The following is an 18574-nucleotide window of genomic DNA, read 5'->3' on the forward strand; positions in this document are numbered from 1 at the left end:
CCTGCTTTTGGATACTTCAGTAATTGATATATAAGTGAACTGCAGTGACATTATACCATTATCAAACTGTATTATGGAAAATAATAAGTATTCTTAATCTAGAAAGAAGTCTTGGGGAAATTCTTCATTAACATCTGCCTCTGACAGACATGAGACATTCAAATGTGAAGAAAATACTCACGTATAACCCAGATTTAAACTTACACAAATTAAAGGAGTGGTAAACTGCAGAATGCAAATAGACCAGCCTGTAATCAGGACCCTGTATTTACCCTCAAGGGCGGAATAATAATGGGCTACCTGACCAAACCACAAACTCGTAGGGACAGAACAATCAAGACAGATTTGGAAATGCCTGCAAAATTCAATGGGATTAGTTTGGAAAGTACACTGTGAAAGACTATACAAAACTTGCAGTAAACATCCCAGAAGTATCCACCCTTCTGATAAAAATGCTACATTTCCAGGAAATCAAGTCATCGGCAAAAGCTAGTGGACAAAGATGAAATTATTTGAAAAGTAAAAGTAAATTAAGAATGTAAATATACCCTTGCAATACAGTACACAAATACTGACTCCAACAACTTCCATTCCACAGCTAGTATCCAGTTATATTTAAAAACTGGATGCTATTTATATGGTCATATTCAGCTTATATGAATATGTGACATCTAAACTTACAGTAAGCTCACACACAGGTTGTAATGAGGTCACACACTGGTGGACAATTCTCATTACAGGTTCATGTGTGCTAAATATACAAGCTAAATACAATCTTGGAAATAAACACATAACAATTTTCTTTGGGAATAGAGCATCTAGTCTATTACTGAAAAAAACTCAGAGAAGTAATGGAAAATTCCAGTATTCAGGTCTCATTCCGTTTCTCAGATGTGCATGTAGGGTACTCTTACAAAGGTAGTGCACAGTAAGACTGACTGGTCACAGGGGTAGAATAAGTCATCTTGTTTCCAGCAGGGCGAGTTTTGGTCACTTTGGTGACAACTGGAATGTGATCTCTCTGTGTCTCAGCCCACAAGCCTTTCCCTCATATTTTCACTCCCTGCTGAGGAGGAGAATGAGAGTAGCTGGGTAAACTGGCAGCCTGCCAGGATGAGAGAGGTACAGGAGAGACACTTGTTTGTTGTACCACCACTCTGCTGCAAGAAGAGGCTCCTGATTACCTAACGTAGCCATTCTACAGCCATTTTCAGCAACTCAAGGCAGCAATTCACTCCATTCCTATTTTTGATTCTGTAATTAGTACTAACTGCTAGCCAGTCTTGGGAGAAGTTTTTTCTAGGCTGCAATGATCAACCAGTGCAGGCCTGGTTTACTCATATTAAAATTATTTTACACTCACCTGGTAAAGTTGAATCTCAGAAAGTATGACTTTCAACAAACAAACAAACAAACAGAAAACAGCATGATAAGTAATTTTAAAGATTACTTCTAACGTGTATCACAGGAATTCAGAAGAAGTGAACACGACCTACCCTTCTTAGCCACCCTCTAGCCACGAGCAACACTCGTATCTGCAAATGAGCACTCATCCATGCCAGAAGACACTTTGTTCCATAGAGAGCTGCTACAATGGGCTTCAGATGTGTTTTTTAAAGGGTGGTAAGAATGGGATCTTCCTTCTGTCACACAGCACGCTGTGTTAAAGTGGATTTTTTTTTAATTCATTTTTGGTTTTGTTTGTTTGTTTGTTTGTTTGTTTGTTGTTTTGTTTTGTTTGCAGGAATGGTCAGCTTCTTCAGACTTTTTATTCCCACACAGGTACTTCTGGCACCACTCCTTTGACTTAACAGCGGGTCAGCTTTTGAGGTTTTATTCACATTGAAGATCAGGTTCTTCCTCCTCCCCCCACTCAGACACACAGCAAACAGTGGAGAGAATCTAGGCAAGTATGTTTTCTCCCATACACTTTATGACAGAGTAGAATGCTAGTAGAAAAGATAACACAAATTTCTGCACAGTAGCAAGTCTTTCCTTGTGGAAGATTAACGCAGTAAAAGTAATTTTTATGTCCTTTAAAGCAGGATTAGAAAAATGAGGTTAGGATTCTCTACCTTTCTGAGGTAAGACACTAGGATCTGATGCCTTCCTAGTGTTAGATATGAACTTCCACACACAAAAAAAAAATAATAAATAAAATAAAATAAAATAAAATAAAATAAAATAAAATAAAATAGATATTACACTGATTAGAGACAAAAATCTGGACAAGTGTCTTTTGAAAATGCTGGAGGAGAAACTATTACTGTTACAAAAATTAAAAGTGATGTCTGACTTTTTAGAAAGTTCTACTTCTTTAAAGCTGATGAAATGGAAAAAATACACGAATAAGCAGCAATCACTAGGCTTTAAAAAACACTTTACAGCTCAAACTTTTGACAGAGCATGGAAGAAAAACAAAGCCTGTAAGACAACATTTTATATTCTTTATGGAATTTATTCCAAGAAAAAAAAAAAAAACCTATAAGCCTGGAGGTAGTTGTCAAATGACAGATGAGATACTAATATCAATTTAGAGTATTCATACTTATGAGACAGATGTCCTCTTAGAAAATACATATTTAAGCTATACTCTCCTTAACCATAACTACAAAAATTCAGCAAGGCACAGAAAACTCTGCTCTTGAAACTTAATTTTTCATATCCTTGTTCTCATTGAATAGCAAAATATTACCATGGCTATCAAATACTCACATGTAAATGGAATTAATGCAAACAAGTCAAGATCTACAACAAAAAGTTACATTTTTAATTCCCACATTTTTGACCTGGTTGTTTTTTTTTTTTTTTTTTTTTTTTCCACTTTTGCTTTTATTTTGTCACCCTTTTCATTGTTTCATTTAATTCCCTAAGGAATAGTTCCACAAATTCCAATTACGTCTCTTTCTTCCTTATACTTTATTTTATTTCACAGCTGCCATGGAATCACACCTCTCAGGAATCTATCCCATAGCAGGAGTGTGTCTTGTGCATCATCAACCATGCATTCCAACCTGAAAAACCAGGTGCAAACACACTTCATCCATTTTATTTTAGGATCAGATGACAGAAACTGTACATGAAAGAAACCATAAACAAAACACATGCATTGCAATTTCACAAAGCATCAACAAACAAATGACGACTCTCTGCCAGAATGGCTAAGGATTAGCTTTCCTAAACATGTCAGTCTACTCTCCATCTGTGCAAAACTTGGAGAATAACCTGCTTTGAACTTCAGCTATTTATCTTAAATAACTGCTTTCAATAACGACTTAAATGCTTTCTTCCCTTCTATTAGAAGTTTGTTTCAGAAGGTACTTTCTGTTACAGCAATGATATATATAATCTCTCGTTTATTTTGGTCCTACACACCTCTTTGCTTCTGCATTTGTGTGAGTAATGAGGCAAAGGAAGTGAAAAATGATGAATGAAAACCTCTGCTTCCAAGGATTACCTGTAACAAGACCTGTTCACTCTCATGAATCTAAAAGTTCAATTGCTCATACTGCAGCAGCACTGCAGTGCTGCTTTGCAGACGCTGGAACAAAAGACCAATACTTATTTACTCTATAGCTTCTCTCATTACTCCAACTTAAGTAACTGCATGCAGAACCAACAAGATAAGAGAGTCATCAGCTGTAATCACAGACTGTTACTGTCCTTGGGGAAAAAAAAAAAGACTCTTGTCTCCTTACCTCCAGATTTCTCACTCCCTTGGGAATCTCTGTCACCAGCCACTGGGTTTCCTGAGATAAGACCTGTAAACATTGCCCTCCATCAGAAGTCCATCAATTACAGACACACTAGAAGGGTAACCTTTTTTCCCCACCTGTCAGGAGAAGGGAAGAACTGCCAAATCAGCACATAGTTACACACAACTTCTCAACCCAGGTGGCACAAACACAACAAAAAAATTATTGAGAAGACGAAGAGGCAGATTTTAGGCCTTGCAGCATGTTCCCAGGCCTCTGACCTCTCCAACCATCTGCAGCAACAATTTTCTCTTCACCTGTTGCTGTTTCCTATTGCCAACTTGGAAATCAAATCTCAGTTTCTGGTTAGTTGACCCTGCTTACAGCGCAGATGTGACAAAAGAGACCTTTCAGGCATGCCTCGATCTGCCAGGCCTCAGAGCTCTGCAGGTAATGCTGATCTGTAGAGATTCCTAGGATTCTTTAGTACTGCACTGTGAGCTGCTGCAGGATGCAGCCTTTGGGTTTGTTTTTTTTTTTTTTAGTGGGGAAGAAGTAACTGAATTTCCTGTTTTCTTATTAAGAAGTCCTTGCACGGCTTATGATGCATTAAGAAGTTTAATCTGAAATCAACCTTCATATTTCACAGCTCTCCAAACCCTGTTAAATACATTTATCTTCAGGCAGACATCTGACTGCACAAACTAATCCAAGTTTTCCTTGCTCTAGACACAGCATGTCTAGACAAGACACGCTTGCTGCAGTTTTGGAACTGGCTACCCCAGCCAGGCGGGTCTCCTTCTATCCCAGCCCCACTCCCCTCTCTGCACCGCGCTCCCGCTGATCTCGTCGCCCCGGCTGTCCCGACCGAGCCCCGCTCAGCACGGCAGGACGTGGCCGGCAGCCGCACCCAGCGCAGACCCCGGAGCCGCAGGCCATTACTGGCGCGACCGGACGACAGACTGCTAATGTGGAGCCGACACGGGCAGGGGAAGCCCGGCGTAAAAAGTACAAAATCGGCTGCGAGGGGGCAGCTCGCAACCGTGGGGGAGAGCCAGCCAGGGGGCGGGCGGGCGTCATGGAGAGCCGTGCCGAGCGGTTGTGAGGGGAGGTGTTGCAGGGGGCGGTGCGGGGCGGCACGGAGCTGCTGGCCGCTGCTGGCCGCTGGGCAAGCGCAGGGCTGCGGGACCGCCGTCGGGCCGCCGCTCACGGACGACACGGAGCCGCGCCTGGAGCGCGGCGGCAGCAGCGCAGGTGGGTGAGCGGGAGGGCGGCAGCGGCGCGGGGCGAGCAGAGGAAACCGGCGGTTCCAGGGCGCTGCTCGCAGCCCCGAGATGTGCGGGGATACCCGGGCAGGTGCGGCTCTAGAGGGCAGGAGAGGCGCAGCTGCTGTGTGCACTCCTCATCATTGTGCTCCTCTCTCCTTTCTTCCCCTCATTTTTCTTTCTTCTCTTCTTGTTTCTTTTCTTCTCCACTGGCTACTTTTTTTCCTTTTTCCTTTTTTTCTCTTTTCTTTTACTTTTTTCTTTTTTTTTTTTTTTTTTCTTTTTTCTGTTATTTCATTAACTTCTTCCTTTCTCTCTCTTTCTTGCTTTCTTTCTCTCTTCTTTTTGGACTCCTCTGCTCGTCTCTGTTATTTTCTTTCATTTCTGCCATTTTTTTTTTTTTCTCTTCCCTCTTTCGGTATTTCTGTCGTCCCCCCTCTGCCTTTTCCCCTGGCGTTGCATGCAAGGCTGGCCCCACTATTGGATGCAGAGCAGCCCAAACCAGGCTGCTGGCCTCGGAGTGCTGGGTTGGCATCAGATCTGTTCCCGGGGACAGGGCACATCTCATGCTCTTGAGTTGCAGTCCTAAGATGTGGTTTTTCTTAATTTGCTGAAACTAGGAAAACTCTGAAGAAACATGATTTATTTATTTATTTCAGAACAGCAAATCTGTTTAGAAGGTTGTAAATAGTTTTCTGTGATCCAGGTTGGGTGGGAGAGCTTAGAAGTCTGACAGGAGGCTCAGTTGAGTCTGGCATTTTGCCCCTTTCAGTGCTGCTCAGAAAAGTAGACTTCTTTGTGGGAAAGAGGAGGAGTGGCAGCAGCAAGGAATTGCCATTTTGGAGCCTGAATTTTTAAATTTCTTTTTTCACGGATTATGATGTAGGTGACCTCAGAGCTGGCAGATGACAGCCCTCGGGAGTCAGGATAAGAGGAGTCTAACATTTCAGTCTTTTGACTTCAACTTGAAAATTGTTGAGAAAAATAATGCAGTATTAGGAGCTCAGCTAGGAGCTCAGTTACAGTGGTACGCTGTAGGTATATACATTGTAAAATAATACTCTTTTGATCCTCCCTGTGATTTACAACTCTGCCTACAGTAAACATCAGTAAGCTGCATTAATCTCTTCCATATGAATTTGAATTGTCTGGGGCAGTACTTCTTTCCTGAAGCTATAAGAGCCAAAACTTTCTTAAAAAATGTGAATAGCTTTGCCAAGTCTGTACTCTTTTTCTAAACTTCAGTGAAATGCACAGGAGAATATACATGGTAAAGATCCACAGTCTGCTCTGCTGAAAATATAACAATTTGCTGAGCAAAATTCTGCTCTCTGTCTTTTGCTGTCATGGAAAATCTGCTACTAGTTTTATGAAGAGATTTATTTCTGTTTTGCTGATAATATTCTCCTGGCTTTCCTTTGAAGCCCAACACAAAGTAGTAATTTCTCCACTTAAGTTTGTTCAGAACTTCCTGAGAAAGCGTTGTAAAATATAGTTTGTTGTGTTTTTATCTTTTTGTATGTTCTTGCAATGGAGTCTACTGTCTGGTCCAAAGACCAGTATCTGGTCTTTGACAAAAAAGAATTGCACTCTTTATCTGTGTTCTTGTGTAGAGTTCGTTCAGGTCAGATTAAACTCATCTCACCTGAAGTGAACAGTGGGAGAAGAAAAAGCATGTAGTACTTTTATAGTTGTGGACTAAAACCAGGAAATGCTATTTCGTTGACTTGCACAATAGAGTCAAACCTGTGTACCAGAGCGTGATGCTGGTCCGTGTTAGTGCTGTAACTATCAGAGATTATCAAGGGACACTGTTGTTTCTGGTGCTGCTAGTGAAATTTAACTGTAGGCATGCCTTTGGAACAGAGCTAAAATCTCCTTTGAATTATATTTTGAGGTGTTTTTGAGGAAGGATGAAAGTACTCAGAAGTTTGATAACTTCTTCCCTCCCCTTTCAGATTCAGGCTAGGTTTGACAGGTAGTAATGCCTTCCCAGTAACTGCATCTGCCAGTTTGCTCCATCCTGAAATGCAGCATTTTCACAAGGCAGCCATTAGCAGGCACTGTAGTTGGGCACAAGGACTGCAGACCTGCTCAGCTGCTGGTAAAATTATAGCTCCTGCTTCAAGGTGAAAAATGGAAAAATATATACCTATGCAATTCACTTCAAGGCAGCCAGTGCAGAGCACAACACAGTTCCACAGTGTGTTAAACTGGGCAATATTACTTTAAAAAATTTTTGATGGTTTTTTGTTGAGATTTGTGAGTGTACCATGTCAGCTACCTTGAGGCAAAACATATTTTTGTCTCCAGTGTTAACAGTCTTAAACTCACTAAAAGTCTTTGTGATAGTGGCTTTCCTTTGTTTATTTCTACTCGGTGAACACATATGGGAATCAGACTTAGAACTCAGTTCTGGACAAGATGTACATGACGAGAGATTAATAGAAAGCTTACCAAAAATTACATTTTTTCTACACCATTTCACACACTAAGTGTCTATTTGTGTGGGTCTTACTGTTTTCTGTTTATTTTAAGGGGACATTTTTACAGTGCCAGGTGCCTGACATTTGAACATAAAATCTCAAAGTGACTGTGGTTTTGAATTTATTTTCACTATTTTTTTTTTTTTCAAATTATTTCATTTTCCTGGGAAGCAGTTCTCTGCTTCTGTTTACTCTCAGTATTCAGTGTCTGGGTAGGCGTAGCAATGTCTGTAAAGCTGCCTTCTAAGCTAACAAAACACTAGGTTTTTTTCTAAATAAAAGAAATGGTTTTGTTTTGTTTTGTTTTTCTTACAAGTATCTCTGGAAAAAAAAGTCCTGGTTTTGCGGAGTGTTGTTAATGAGCAGACTCTGTACCCACATGCATCCCCACTGCTGTCTGGGCATGACTTCCAGATTTCAGGTCTTATCCCCCAGTCTGACAGTGGCCCAAACACTCAGCTTCTGACCAGTGCCCATAAGACTGACAACTAATGGAATAAACATGTAACTGTTCATTCAATTTAAGGGCATATGTACATTTAAGGTCACACTGCTTGATACAATGGAAACGCTGAGTAAACTGTATCTCCACTGTGTGTAGCACATCTCTTCCAATAACCCCACCTCTACACAGTCTGTCTTTGTGCTTGTGCATGTTGGTGTTCATCGTTTTAAAAATCACTTCCTCCTCAGAGCAAGTGCTCTGCATAGCTGAGTCTGAATGGAAGCAGGTTAATTGTGAAAAACAGCTTGCAGGGCATGCATACTTTGGTATGGATGGTATGCCCTGTTAAAACTCAAGGGCTTTTCAGTAAGTCCATGCCCAGTGGAGAACCTTCTGCTGAAGTGTCACGGACTACTTGCATAGTTTCTGTTGGACTGACCTTTGAGGTCTTTTCCAACCATCATCATTGTGCTCCACCTTGGATGGAGCTTGAGTGGGAGAAGTGAAGGGCTGGATGACACTGCTTCCATACTGTTCCGATGGGCAACTCACTTCTCTTTGTATCTCCTTCCCCTCCCACTGAAGCAAAAAAAAGGAAAAAATTAGTCAGTTCTGCCCCTGACTTCCCCACCCATCAAAAGCATTACTAGTTTTGTGGCCCATCCCAACCACCACTTAAGAAATGGGTGTACTCAGCACTACATTTTCCACTCAGCTTACTTCAATAGGTTTCCACAAAAATAAGAACTCCAGACTGTTATGACTGCACTTAAGATTGTAGTGAAGCTGCCAGAAAGATTTCAAGCACCTGAAGTAAAGCTTGGATGGAAAGCTAACCTATCTGTGGACATAAACTAGAAGCACGTGTCATGTTTGTGCTTCTGAGATCTCTAAAGAGCTGTGTGCCAGGAACAACTGAATCTATGTCACTGAAGCAACTACAGGTGGGGAAGCACTCACGTCTGCTTCCTCTGGCTGTTTTTAGAGGAAGGAAAACAGGGAAGTGGAGAGGGGCAGTGAGGTACATCCTAGCTCAGTGGCCTGGGAAAGCAGTGACAGGCACTAAGGCCTTATGGATGGATGCATAACACCAGCGAGGTCTTGTGTGCCCTACGTGTAGCTGATTTTGGTCTGTTTGTGGTACCCAAATCTTAGGTCCTTCCTGTCACACTTCAAGTACCCCAAACTAAAATCTTACCCTCTCCTTAGACCCTTCCTGAGCTTCTGGTGCTGGTACTGGCTCATGGTGTGTTTTGGAGCCTTCTGTTTCACTGCTTAGTTGATGTTTAGCATCTTGCTTCAACAGTTTCTCTACTGCTGTAAGCAAAGGCTGAAGTGCCAAAGTCACAAGCCATTTAATTCTTTGTCCCTGTGCCACCAAACCCTGTCATCAAGGGAAGGGTCTGTATACCATTCCATAGCAAATCCTACTTGCTTTTTTTAAAATGCAAAAAACAGTAATAATTATAAGCATAAAAATATGTATTAATATCTTAAATATAAAAAATATATATAGTTAGCATATGGTTTCACTTTCTTTTCTAAGCCTTATTAAACTGGTTGAGGAGAGGGAGGCCCTGTGTGTGATGCAGGAGAACTGACAATCTGTGTGCTGTGTCGTTGGTCAGCAGCAAGGCTTAGCAATGCAGTGCTTAACAAAGCCACACAAACTCTTACACTCCCTTGGGGGGGGGGAAGCAGAATGGTGCCCTTGTGTGGACCTGCATTTTGCTTGTTTTCCAGAGTACTAAATGTGTGTAACTGCTGTTAGAAAAATGATGAAGATAGGAGCTTAAGGACAGTAATTGGGCAAAATGAATACTCCCCAAGGGTGATACCAGCCTAATGTGATTAGAGGCAGCTCTTGCTTTTAACCTAGTTTAGGGAAAGACAAGCCTCCTACTCTCAGTCTTATTATCAGTCCAAACATGGAAGCCCGAGGCCAAACCAGGAGACTGAGTTTGCAGGTGTTGTGATTATATAGATCTCTGAAACCCTGTTGTTAAGGGAGGCTTTTCCAAACATCCTTGTCCAGGTCTTGTGTACTGTGTTGTCTTTGCTCCTCCTTAACTCCCTCCCTCCTTTTTAAGGATGCAGTTTCACAGTAAACTTGTTACTTCATCAGGTGTGCAGCTGAGGTGTGGTTCTTCTTCTTTATTCCCCCCTGCATTGATGTTCTCCTGAGGTGGAGGCAGGCTGGGCTATCGAGATCGTTGGGCCCCACCAGTAGGCAGCTGAAACTTGCTTGTACATCAAGGTGAGTGAGGAGCTGCTGGGTATGGGTGGCCCGTATAGTACAGGCAGGAAGGGAACTGCTCCTTACTCCAGAAGCAGTTTATGTCAGATGATTCCCACTGTGAGACCACAGCCAAAGGGGTCTGTTGTGCTGGCAGCAAGGGGCTGGGATCGCTGTTGCTGGACTCAGACTTGGCTTCTCCGGGGCTGCTGGCAGGGCTGATGTAACATCACGGTGCTCTTTACCACCACAAAATGCCCCTTGCACAAGTGCTGCCGCACAGTGCGGGTACCATGGTCATACTGGCAGTTCTGCCATTACCTGCTGCAGATCCAAGCCAACGGTCTGCATAAAATGTCCAAATGAGCTTCTGTTGTCCCTCAGAGCTGAGCTGTAATCTTGTTAAGGGTGGTTAGGTTGGTTCTTGAGATGTAGGGGAAAGGGTGGGGTTGGTGGTTTTTTTTATTATTGAAGACTTACATTTCTTGTTGGATTTTATGTTTGCTTTTAAGGATGGGTGAAGATATACTTATCTGAAATCACTTGCTGAGTAGGGCTAAAAGAGCACTGTTCCCTCCTGTCTGTGGCTGCAGACTTTCCTTAGTGAGGGTTATTCCCAGTTCTTTTCACTTGCACAAACACCCATGCAGTCTCTTTCTGACTTGTTTCAGTCAGTAATGCTGGTTGTCTTAGCAGTTATATAGTAACCAGGTAAACACATCACTAACAAAGCCAGATTTTTTTTTTTACAGTAGCATCTTTACAGTAATATAAAAATGTGATCTAGACTTACTCTTCCCAAAATATCTCCCAGACTGGCAGGGAACGAGTACTTGTTTCACAGATGAGCAGATGCAGCTGATCCAAGGTATGTGCCCTCGCAGAACAGGTGTCAGAAGATCAAAACTAAGCACAGTAATCTCTCTTCCCAAATGCCTGTGTAGATGTCCAATAGTCTGTACTAAATATCAAGCTGTAAATACCTGGTGCATTCTGTTTAGTCATATTCTACTCTCTCTTTGTGGCTCTGAAGAGTAGCTTTGGCAGGAAGAAGTGATGCAGGCAGCTAACCACACCTTTCTACCAACTCCTCCAGCACTAGCAACTGTTGTAAGTTTCTGTTTTGAATGACTGCCTACATCAAAAACGTGTTCTCTAATGAGGAGTAAATGTAGAAGATTGAAGTGGGTCAAGTCCATAAGAGAGACTAAATCCTGGGTGAGAGCACACCCAAAGCTTCAGTGTGAAGCCTTTTATATGTGGCTTTGCAAACCTCCTGCTCTTTCCAGTGCAAAGTTGTGTCTCTGGCAATGTGTTCTTCACTGTGCAGAGTAAAGCTGTCCAGAGAAGTGAAGAAGGTGGTAAACATTTGTCAAATGTAGTTTGAAACCAGTTTAGGGAGTATTCTAGGCTTGTGAATCTTTCTAAAACAGAAAAGCAAAACAACAACAAAAAAATTCTAAAATAGATTTAGGTGATAAATTAGGTGACAGGTCACAAATCTTTCCTAACCCTGTAAAGGTCAGTATTTGCAAAGAATATGCCAGAGTTTAGTACTATTTAGTGAGGAATTGCAAGCATAAACAAAAAAAAAAGTTTATTGTTAAGTCTATTCTGTGGCAGCAGTGTGTCTGTGAGAGAAATTTGACTGTAGGGGAAAAATTCCACCTAAAAATAAGAGCTCAGTTAGTCTGTAAACATTTACAGATCTCTCTCTCTGGTGTAAAAGAAATGCAGATTTCCATTATTTTGAGCTCAAAACAAATGAGGAATTGCATCCAGTTTGGTATAGATGACCATTCTGAAACAGGTTATTTACCTTGTATTCAGTTGTGTAAGGAGCTTTTCATAGTAAGCTTTATTCTTCAGAAGTTCTTAGGAGGTGGAGACCACAATGGTAGCTTTCAGTTAAGGCTCTGGCTCCCTGCATCGTATAGAATTGGGGAGGAGGGGCAAACCGTATAGACCATGTTACTTGATAATGCTCGTGTTCCTACGTACACCGAGAATACAATAAAGTAGCAACACTAACTCTCATTCTAAAGAAACAAATTCCAGCTTCTGACAGCTAAAAATTCACAGTTAAAAATGAGGCATTTTTATAACTTGGTAAGTGTAGAACAGTAGTTTAAGGCTAACCAATATTACAAGCTTCACCTTAAGGAAATACATACTTGATAGAGATTATGAAGACAACAGCATAGTTGGTCTCCTTCCTTTATTAATTTCATTTGTTTACAATATAACTTTTGTTAGATCAGATCTACCAGTCAGAACTGGAAGAATGTCAAGGAAACAAGTATGTAGGAGGTTATAAGGCACGTTAAAAGTTACTCTAAACTGCCTGATGCTAGATCACAATTTAAATGTGGTAATTGTGGAATTCCCCCCCACAGCCGGTTGTTGTTGTTTTTTTTTTTTGCTTGTTTTTGTTTAATTAAAATTCGAAGTGTGAGATCAATTGCTTAGACAGTACCATTGCACAATTTCATCTGCAATTGTACACACGTTTACTTAGCTACTTACATTAAGAGTTTAAATTTTAGTTCTTCCAGCCTGACATCAGTACGCACCTAAGACAGACTTGGAACAAACATCTGCCTTTCTGGTTATAGTACTGCCTGAAAATTTTGCTGATCCCTACTGCTGTGCTATACATTTGTGCAGTGACATCACCCTCCAGCCACCTTCTCCACCTGGATTTATTCCCCCAGTCAGTTTGCAGAGTGGGCACAACAGTGGACCCAAAACATAGTGCATCCCAGTGGCATCATTGCTGTCAAAAATCTTCATAATATCGTATCTCAAATTTTTACACATTTTGAGTTAAAATCAAATTGAGATCCATAGTTTGAGAATTAAAAGCTAAAGTAATACTGAGGTACCATAAGGAAAAGAGGAAAAAAAAGAAAGATCTTATGCTGAACCTATAGTAAAGCTGTGAAGGACATACAGTTCACTCTTAAACAAATGTTCTTATCAATTATTTTGGGAAGCGATTACTCTTGGAGCTGGACAAAAAAGTCATAGCACAAAAAAATGTACTGGAAGTAATAAAAATGAAAGGAGCTATGTGTCTCTCCAATTCAGGGATGTAGTGAACTCTCTGACTTGCGGACTAAAATGTTGAAAGATGTTTGCTATATGTTATACTGTTTTTTGCAACTACAGCTTAGTTTGAAATTCATACCTGCACTGGATTATTCAGACAATGAATTTGTAATCAGAAATGACATTTGTGTAGCAGTGTAAATTGTTTAAGAATTTCCTGGCTTTGAGCAGTCTTTGAAGTGATACTTAGAAAAACAAATAATTCTAGTCCTTTAACACTTCAGTATTGCAGTAGTGCAACCTTCAAGAGATGCTGACAGAATGAAAGTATTTCAACACTGTGTGAACAGAAGCAGGACCAAAAAAATGACTTATCGTCTCTAAGTGAAGATGAAGATAGGATTGGCAAGTCATAAATCTTGATGCAACTCAGCCTTGTGGTATGTTTCAACATCAAAAGCAACAGCTGAATAGTAAAAATGGAGAGTGTCTAGACAATGGTAATGCAGTACTGCAGTACTAAGAGAGGCAGGGGCTTAACACAAATCAGCTTTAGAATGAGCAGTAACTACTGCCTTTTTACCTTGAAAAAGTGCTTCAGCAGTTCAGCTACAGCACCTTTCACAAAGGTGAGGAGCTCTGCTTTATTAATTTCTTTCTCCTCTTTTCATCAGCTCTTTCCTAATAGCATTTCTAAGATTAAGGATGTTGAAGAGAGTGCACCTCATGTAAAAGTCTTGAAAGTCTTCTGTGACTGTCTCCCCACTGAGGAGAAGGATCATCAGTAGCATTCAGTAGCATCTAGGAAGTTGGTGGTAAGTTAAAGTTCTGATGCAATCTGTGTCACTGCTGAACTAGATATAAAATGCTCTTGTCTAATTCTGAAGATGAATTAACATCAAGTACTTGCTATGCCAATAACAAATCTGACTTACTGACCTTAATTTTTTCAGATGAAGTCAAACATGTTTCTGTTCTCTATCAGAACTTTTTGTCTGTATCCTTAGTGCTACAGCAGATAAAAGATAGAAAATAACTTACCAGCTGTATTTTCCCTCTTTTCCACTTTTATTAAAAAAAAAAAAATTCTCATTTTCAGCAAAATATTTTTATTGGAAATATTTGCTCTTTACAGTCTGTTAGTAGCAATGCCATTATTATCCCTTTGTCTTCTAAAGAAATCTTAGCAACGGCAGTGATTATGATATTTCATTTTATTTTAGGACTTTTCCTTCCATCTCCTTGACAAATGCTCCAAGTTCCCAAAAACCATGAACTGTTTTTTCTGACGTTGTTGAGGCTCACACAAGCAGAGTGGAGGGCTATTTTTTTTAGTTCTGCAAAGCCACCTGGTATTTGAAATGCTGAAAAGGAAACTACGTTTTTTCCACAACTTACGATTCAGACTTCTCTTGGGTCTGACTCTGATTTTAGTAATCATTTCGGTTTTGAAAGTTAACCAGAAAACAAACTTCTTAAATCGAAGACATCTTGAGCTGACTAAGGAGGACCCTATTGGCGACATTAACTGCACCAAGGTACTGGAGGGTGATGTAGAAGAAATTCAGAAGGTAAAGCTTGAGACCTTATCAATGTCATTTAAGAAACGTCCCAAACTAACTACCAATGACTATATTAACATGACAACAGACTGTGCCTCTTTCATCAAGATGAGGAAATACATTATGGAACCTCTCAGCAATGAAGAAGCAGAATTTCCAATTGCTTACTCAATAGTGGTTTATCACAAAATAGAGATGCTTGACAGACTTCTGAGATCAATCTATGCTCCTCAGAATTTTTACTGCATCCATGTTGATAGAAAATCTCCAGAATCTTTTTTTACAGCTGTGAAAGGAATAGTCTCCTGTTTTGATAACGTCTTTATATCCAGCCAGTTAGAGAGTGTTGTATATGCTTCATGGAGCAGGGTACAGGCAGATATTAATTGCATGAAAGATCTCTTTAGAAGAAGTTCAAACTGGAAATATCTAATAAACCTCTGTGGCATGGACTTTCCTATAAAGACCAACCAGGAAATAGTAGAGAAATTAAAAGCCCTTAAAGGCGAAAACAGCTTGGAAACAGAAAAAATGCCTGTTTATAAAGAAGTAAGGTGGAAAAAACACTATGAGATTGTTGATGGTAAAGTGAAAAACACAGGTATAGACAAACAACTACCACCTCTCAATACTCCAATTTTTTCTGGTAGTGCCTATTTTGTAGTTAGCAGAAGATTTGTAGAATACGTATTAGAAAATAGCAAAATCCTCAAATTTATTGAGTGGGCAAAAGACACTTACAGTCCTGATGAGTACCTATGGGCAACGATTCAGAGAATCCCCGACGTCCCAGGCGCTGTTTCTTCTAATGAGAAGTATGACGTTTCTGATATGAATGCACTGGCTAGGTTTGTCAAGTGGCAGTACTTCGAAGGAGATGTGTCTAAAGGTGCACCCTACCCACCATGCAGTGGAGTTCATGTTCGCTCTGTCTGTGTGTTTGGTGTAGGAGACCTGAACTGGATGCTGCGAAACCACCACTTCTTTGCTAATAAGTTTGATACTGATGTTGATCCTTTTGCGGTGAAGTGTTTGGAAGAATATTTGCGACACAAAGCTTTGAATCTGCAAAAGAACTGAAATGCTGCATGCTCCAGTTGTGAAACGCAGGACCAAAGAACATACAGCTGTAAATTTTTGCAGTCAACGCTGGTGGTGATGGTGGTGGTGGTGATGATGGGAATGATGATTATTGCTACATTGGTATGGTGATAATGTGGCCCTTCTTTGTGTGCTGACAAGGAGGAAAGAAGACAGAAGCCTCAGATGAAGATGAGAATGCCTTGTGTTGCATGCTAGGGCTTGGAACTTGGATACAAAATCACAGACAGTAGTGTTTGGAAGCTCAACTAATTTGAATATTTATTATCTCAATATGTGTTATGGTATAATTATTGGGCTTCCTGGGTAAAACTATTTGTTGAACGTGTGGAAAATGTTGTTCATGATTATTTCTGAGTTGCTGGTATTTTGCTTTTTTGTTGCTGTTGTTTGTTTGTTTGTTTGTTTTCTCAAGAATGTAATGCTCGCTGAAAAGGAGAAGTGAGGAGAAATAGGGGAAAGCAGCAGCTGGCCTGCATGAAGTTCATGTTGAGTGCTGGAAGATCTCAGGAACTTAACAATGAATTGATTTGAAAATTAAACAAAAGGGGATATACTAAAGCCAAAGGTCATCATTTAACTTAAATATGAATGCTGCAGTTCTGCAATATGTAATTTTGAGTCCTTCTGGAAATCTTCAGCAAGAAAATTAAGGACTTGTATTTCTATTTTTGTAACAAGATCTTGCTTTTGTACTCTTAAGCCCTCCCTGGTAATGTGATAAGAAGTTTATATATCAGTTCCTTGTTGTATCTTCTCAGGGAAACTTCAGTTTTGTGCCTGATAAGAGTTGGAATTTTACACTTACTGTATCACGAGCCTTGCTTTTGGAACTAGAATGATTCAGAAAGTCATTCTCAAAAACTTAAAAGAATTGCAGCAATATCTAAATGTTACTGATTCAACTGCTGATTTCTACATTCTGTTAACTTCAAGTTGCATTCCAGACAACTTTAACACTAGGTGTGAAAAAATAAAGTTATTTTTCTGAATGATGTTGTCTCTTCCTACAAGTAAATTCCTGCAAAAAGCATTGCCGAAAACTCTAATCATGAAGAGCTATGTTATCTTTGCTATAAGCTGCAGTGGAGGCAATTCCTACCTTTCCCACATCCATTCATTCATGTATCCATGATTATATAAATTTATCTGGCGCAGCTGTTACATATTCTTTTGTTTGCTTGCTTATTTATTTATTTCCAATTCACTTATTTATTTTGGTAGAGTGGAAAGGAGGAAATCTGTAAGAGCTTCAGATTAGTTCCCTACTGGGCTTAGCTACTGAGATGTGGCACAAGTACTACAAACAGTACCGAGGCATGGCAACCAGTGAACAGGACAGCATGAGAAATGGTACTATTGCTTATTACTTTCCATAGACTTCTAGTTCATCATGCATGATTACTGTCAGGTATACTATCTGATCCTGGAATTTATTATTAGCACTACCAAGTGACATAGCAGACACCGCATCTTTTTGTTGTTTGTGTTTCTTGGGTTGCTGTGAAGGCAGTATAAGTTTCTCACAAACGTAGTTTGTCATGAAGTTTCTTCTGGGAAATATTTAGGTGCGAACACGATGAGCAGCTTAGCAACTTACCCTTTGATCATATAAGCTCTTAAGGGCGCTACAGATTCAATCTTAAATGAGGCCTTTTCTTTTCAACCCCATCTTTAAAACCACCTGAAAGCTGTTCAGGAAGAGTTCAGAGACGCTGATGGTGCATAATTACCTGGTGCATGTAATTGTGGCCTGGGAGATGAGCACAGGAGGGAAATACCCTGTGGTAAGCCAAATTGTCTTCCCCAGCTTTTGGCTTTCAAACAAGAATGGTCTTAACAGACAGCAGTACTTCACCACCTTTGCACAAGCTACAGCAAGGAGGAACTTCACTGTGCAGTCATGGGAAATGTCAGGAAATTTCATTTTCAACTCATTTTATTTTTTTTTAACAATTTCTACCTAAAGACAAACTGTATAAATAGCTTTTATGACACTGTGGCTCATAGTTCAAAAATGATGGAAAAGATGATAGTGAAGTTCCCAGCACAGCATGGATGTATTTAATTGCTTGAAATCCTCCAGACATCAGCTTGTTCACTTGTTGCAGTGTGTTTTGCATATACTAACATGTATAATACAATGCCTATCTTCTAACAATGCTGCTACTATAGATGGTGCAGATTGTACTTGATTAGGTACTCCAAGTTTTACTATTTGGACAGAGTCAAGAGAGATCCTGTGTATACTCATGGGGTGGTCAGTTCTATACAGAAGGAAAAATGCAAGAACTGCTCAGTGTTTAGCATGAATTCTCCAGTACAGAGAATTCTTTTTTTCTCCTGGGGAACGTAAACCACAAAAACAACCACCCTCAAATTAAACTGTAGAAGGGAAGCTCCAATTTAGTAGATTTTAGGTGATGTAAGGAGTACCCAGATGAACAGTCGTTGAAGAAATACATGCCTTTCTCAAATTCTCTTATTGTGTCTTTCAATTTTCCATTCCTGATTTTTCCAGAACAGCTTAGTGAACTGGGGGTAGTGCTCTGGTTCAGCCATAAAAATGAAACAAGCCCCAGTCCCAAATTTCTACCTAAGCATTTTGGGTGGCCTCATCAATAGCAAATTTGTTGCTTTACACATACAGTTAAGTAATTGTGGTAACCAAGTATCCTTATTCCTAGGAGTCACTAAGCCAAAAATTTTCAAGCTCAAAGGCTGATTTTGTCC

The 18574-nt window shown here is 40.2% G+C and overlaps 1 protein-coding gene across 4 annotated transcripts; it reads left to right on the forward strand.

Moving 5' to 3' along the window:
* Nucleotides 1-4361: 4361 nt before the first annotated feature.
* GCNT1 (glucosaminyl (N-acetyl) transferase 1) lies at nucleotides 4362-16983 on the forward strand. 4 transcript variants are annotated; one of them, XM_048930517.1, is made up of 4 exons: nucleotides 4831-4949; nucleotides 10017-10148; nucleotides 13853-13993; nucleotides 14402-16983. In XM_048930517.1, the coding sequence occupies exon 4, from the start codon at nucleotides 14540-14542 to the stop codon at nucleotides 15818-15820; it is 1281 nt and encodes a 426-aa protein (XP_048786474.1). In that variant the 5' UTR covers nucleotides 4831-4949; nucleotides 10017-10148; nucleotides 13853-13993; nucleotides 14402-14539; the 3' UTR covers nucleotides 15821-16983. The 4 variants fall into 4 exon arrangements, with proteins under 4 accessions (XP_048786476.1, XP_048786474.1, XP_048786473.1 ...); XM_048930519.1 differs by lacking the exons at nucleotides 4831-4949; nucleotides 10017-10148 and adding an exon at nucleotides 4362-4703; XM_048930516.1 differs by lacking the exon at nucleotides 10017-10148.
* The last annotated feature ends 1591 nt before the right edge of the window (nucleotides 16984-18574 follow it).

The sequence above is a fragment of the Lagopus muta genome, chromosome Z, assembly GCF_023343835.1.
Source record: "Lagopus muta isolate bLagMut1 chromosome Z, bLagMut1 primary, whole genome shotgun sequence".
Classification (NCBI taxonomy): Eukaryota; Metazoa; Chordata; class Aves; order Galliformes; family Phasianidae; genus Lagopus; species Lagopus muta.

Excerpts from the sequence above, each read along its gene's own strand:
- GCNT1 (XM_048930519.1), top strand. The coding sequence starts at position 14,540 with ATGCTGAAAAGGAAACTACGTTTTTTCCACAACTTACGATTCAGACTT.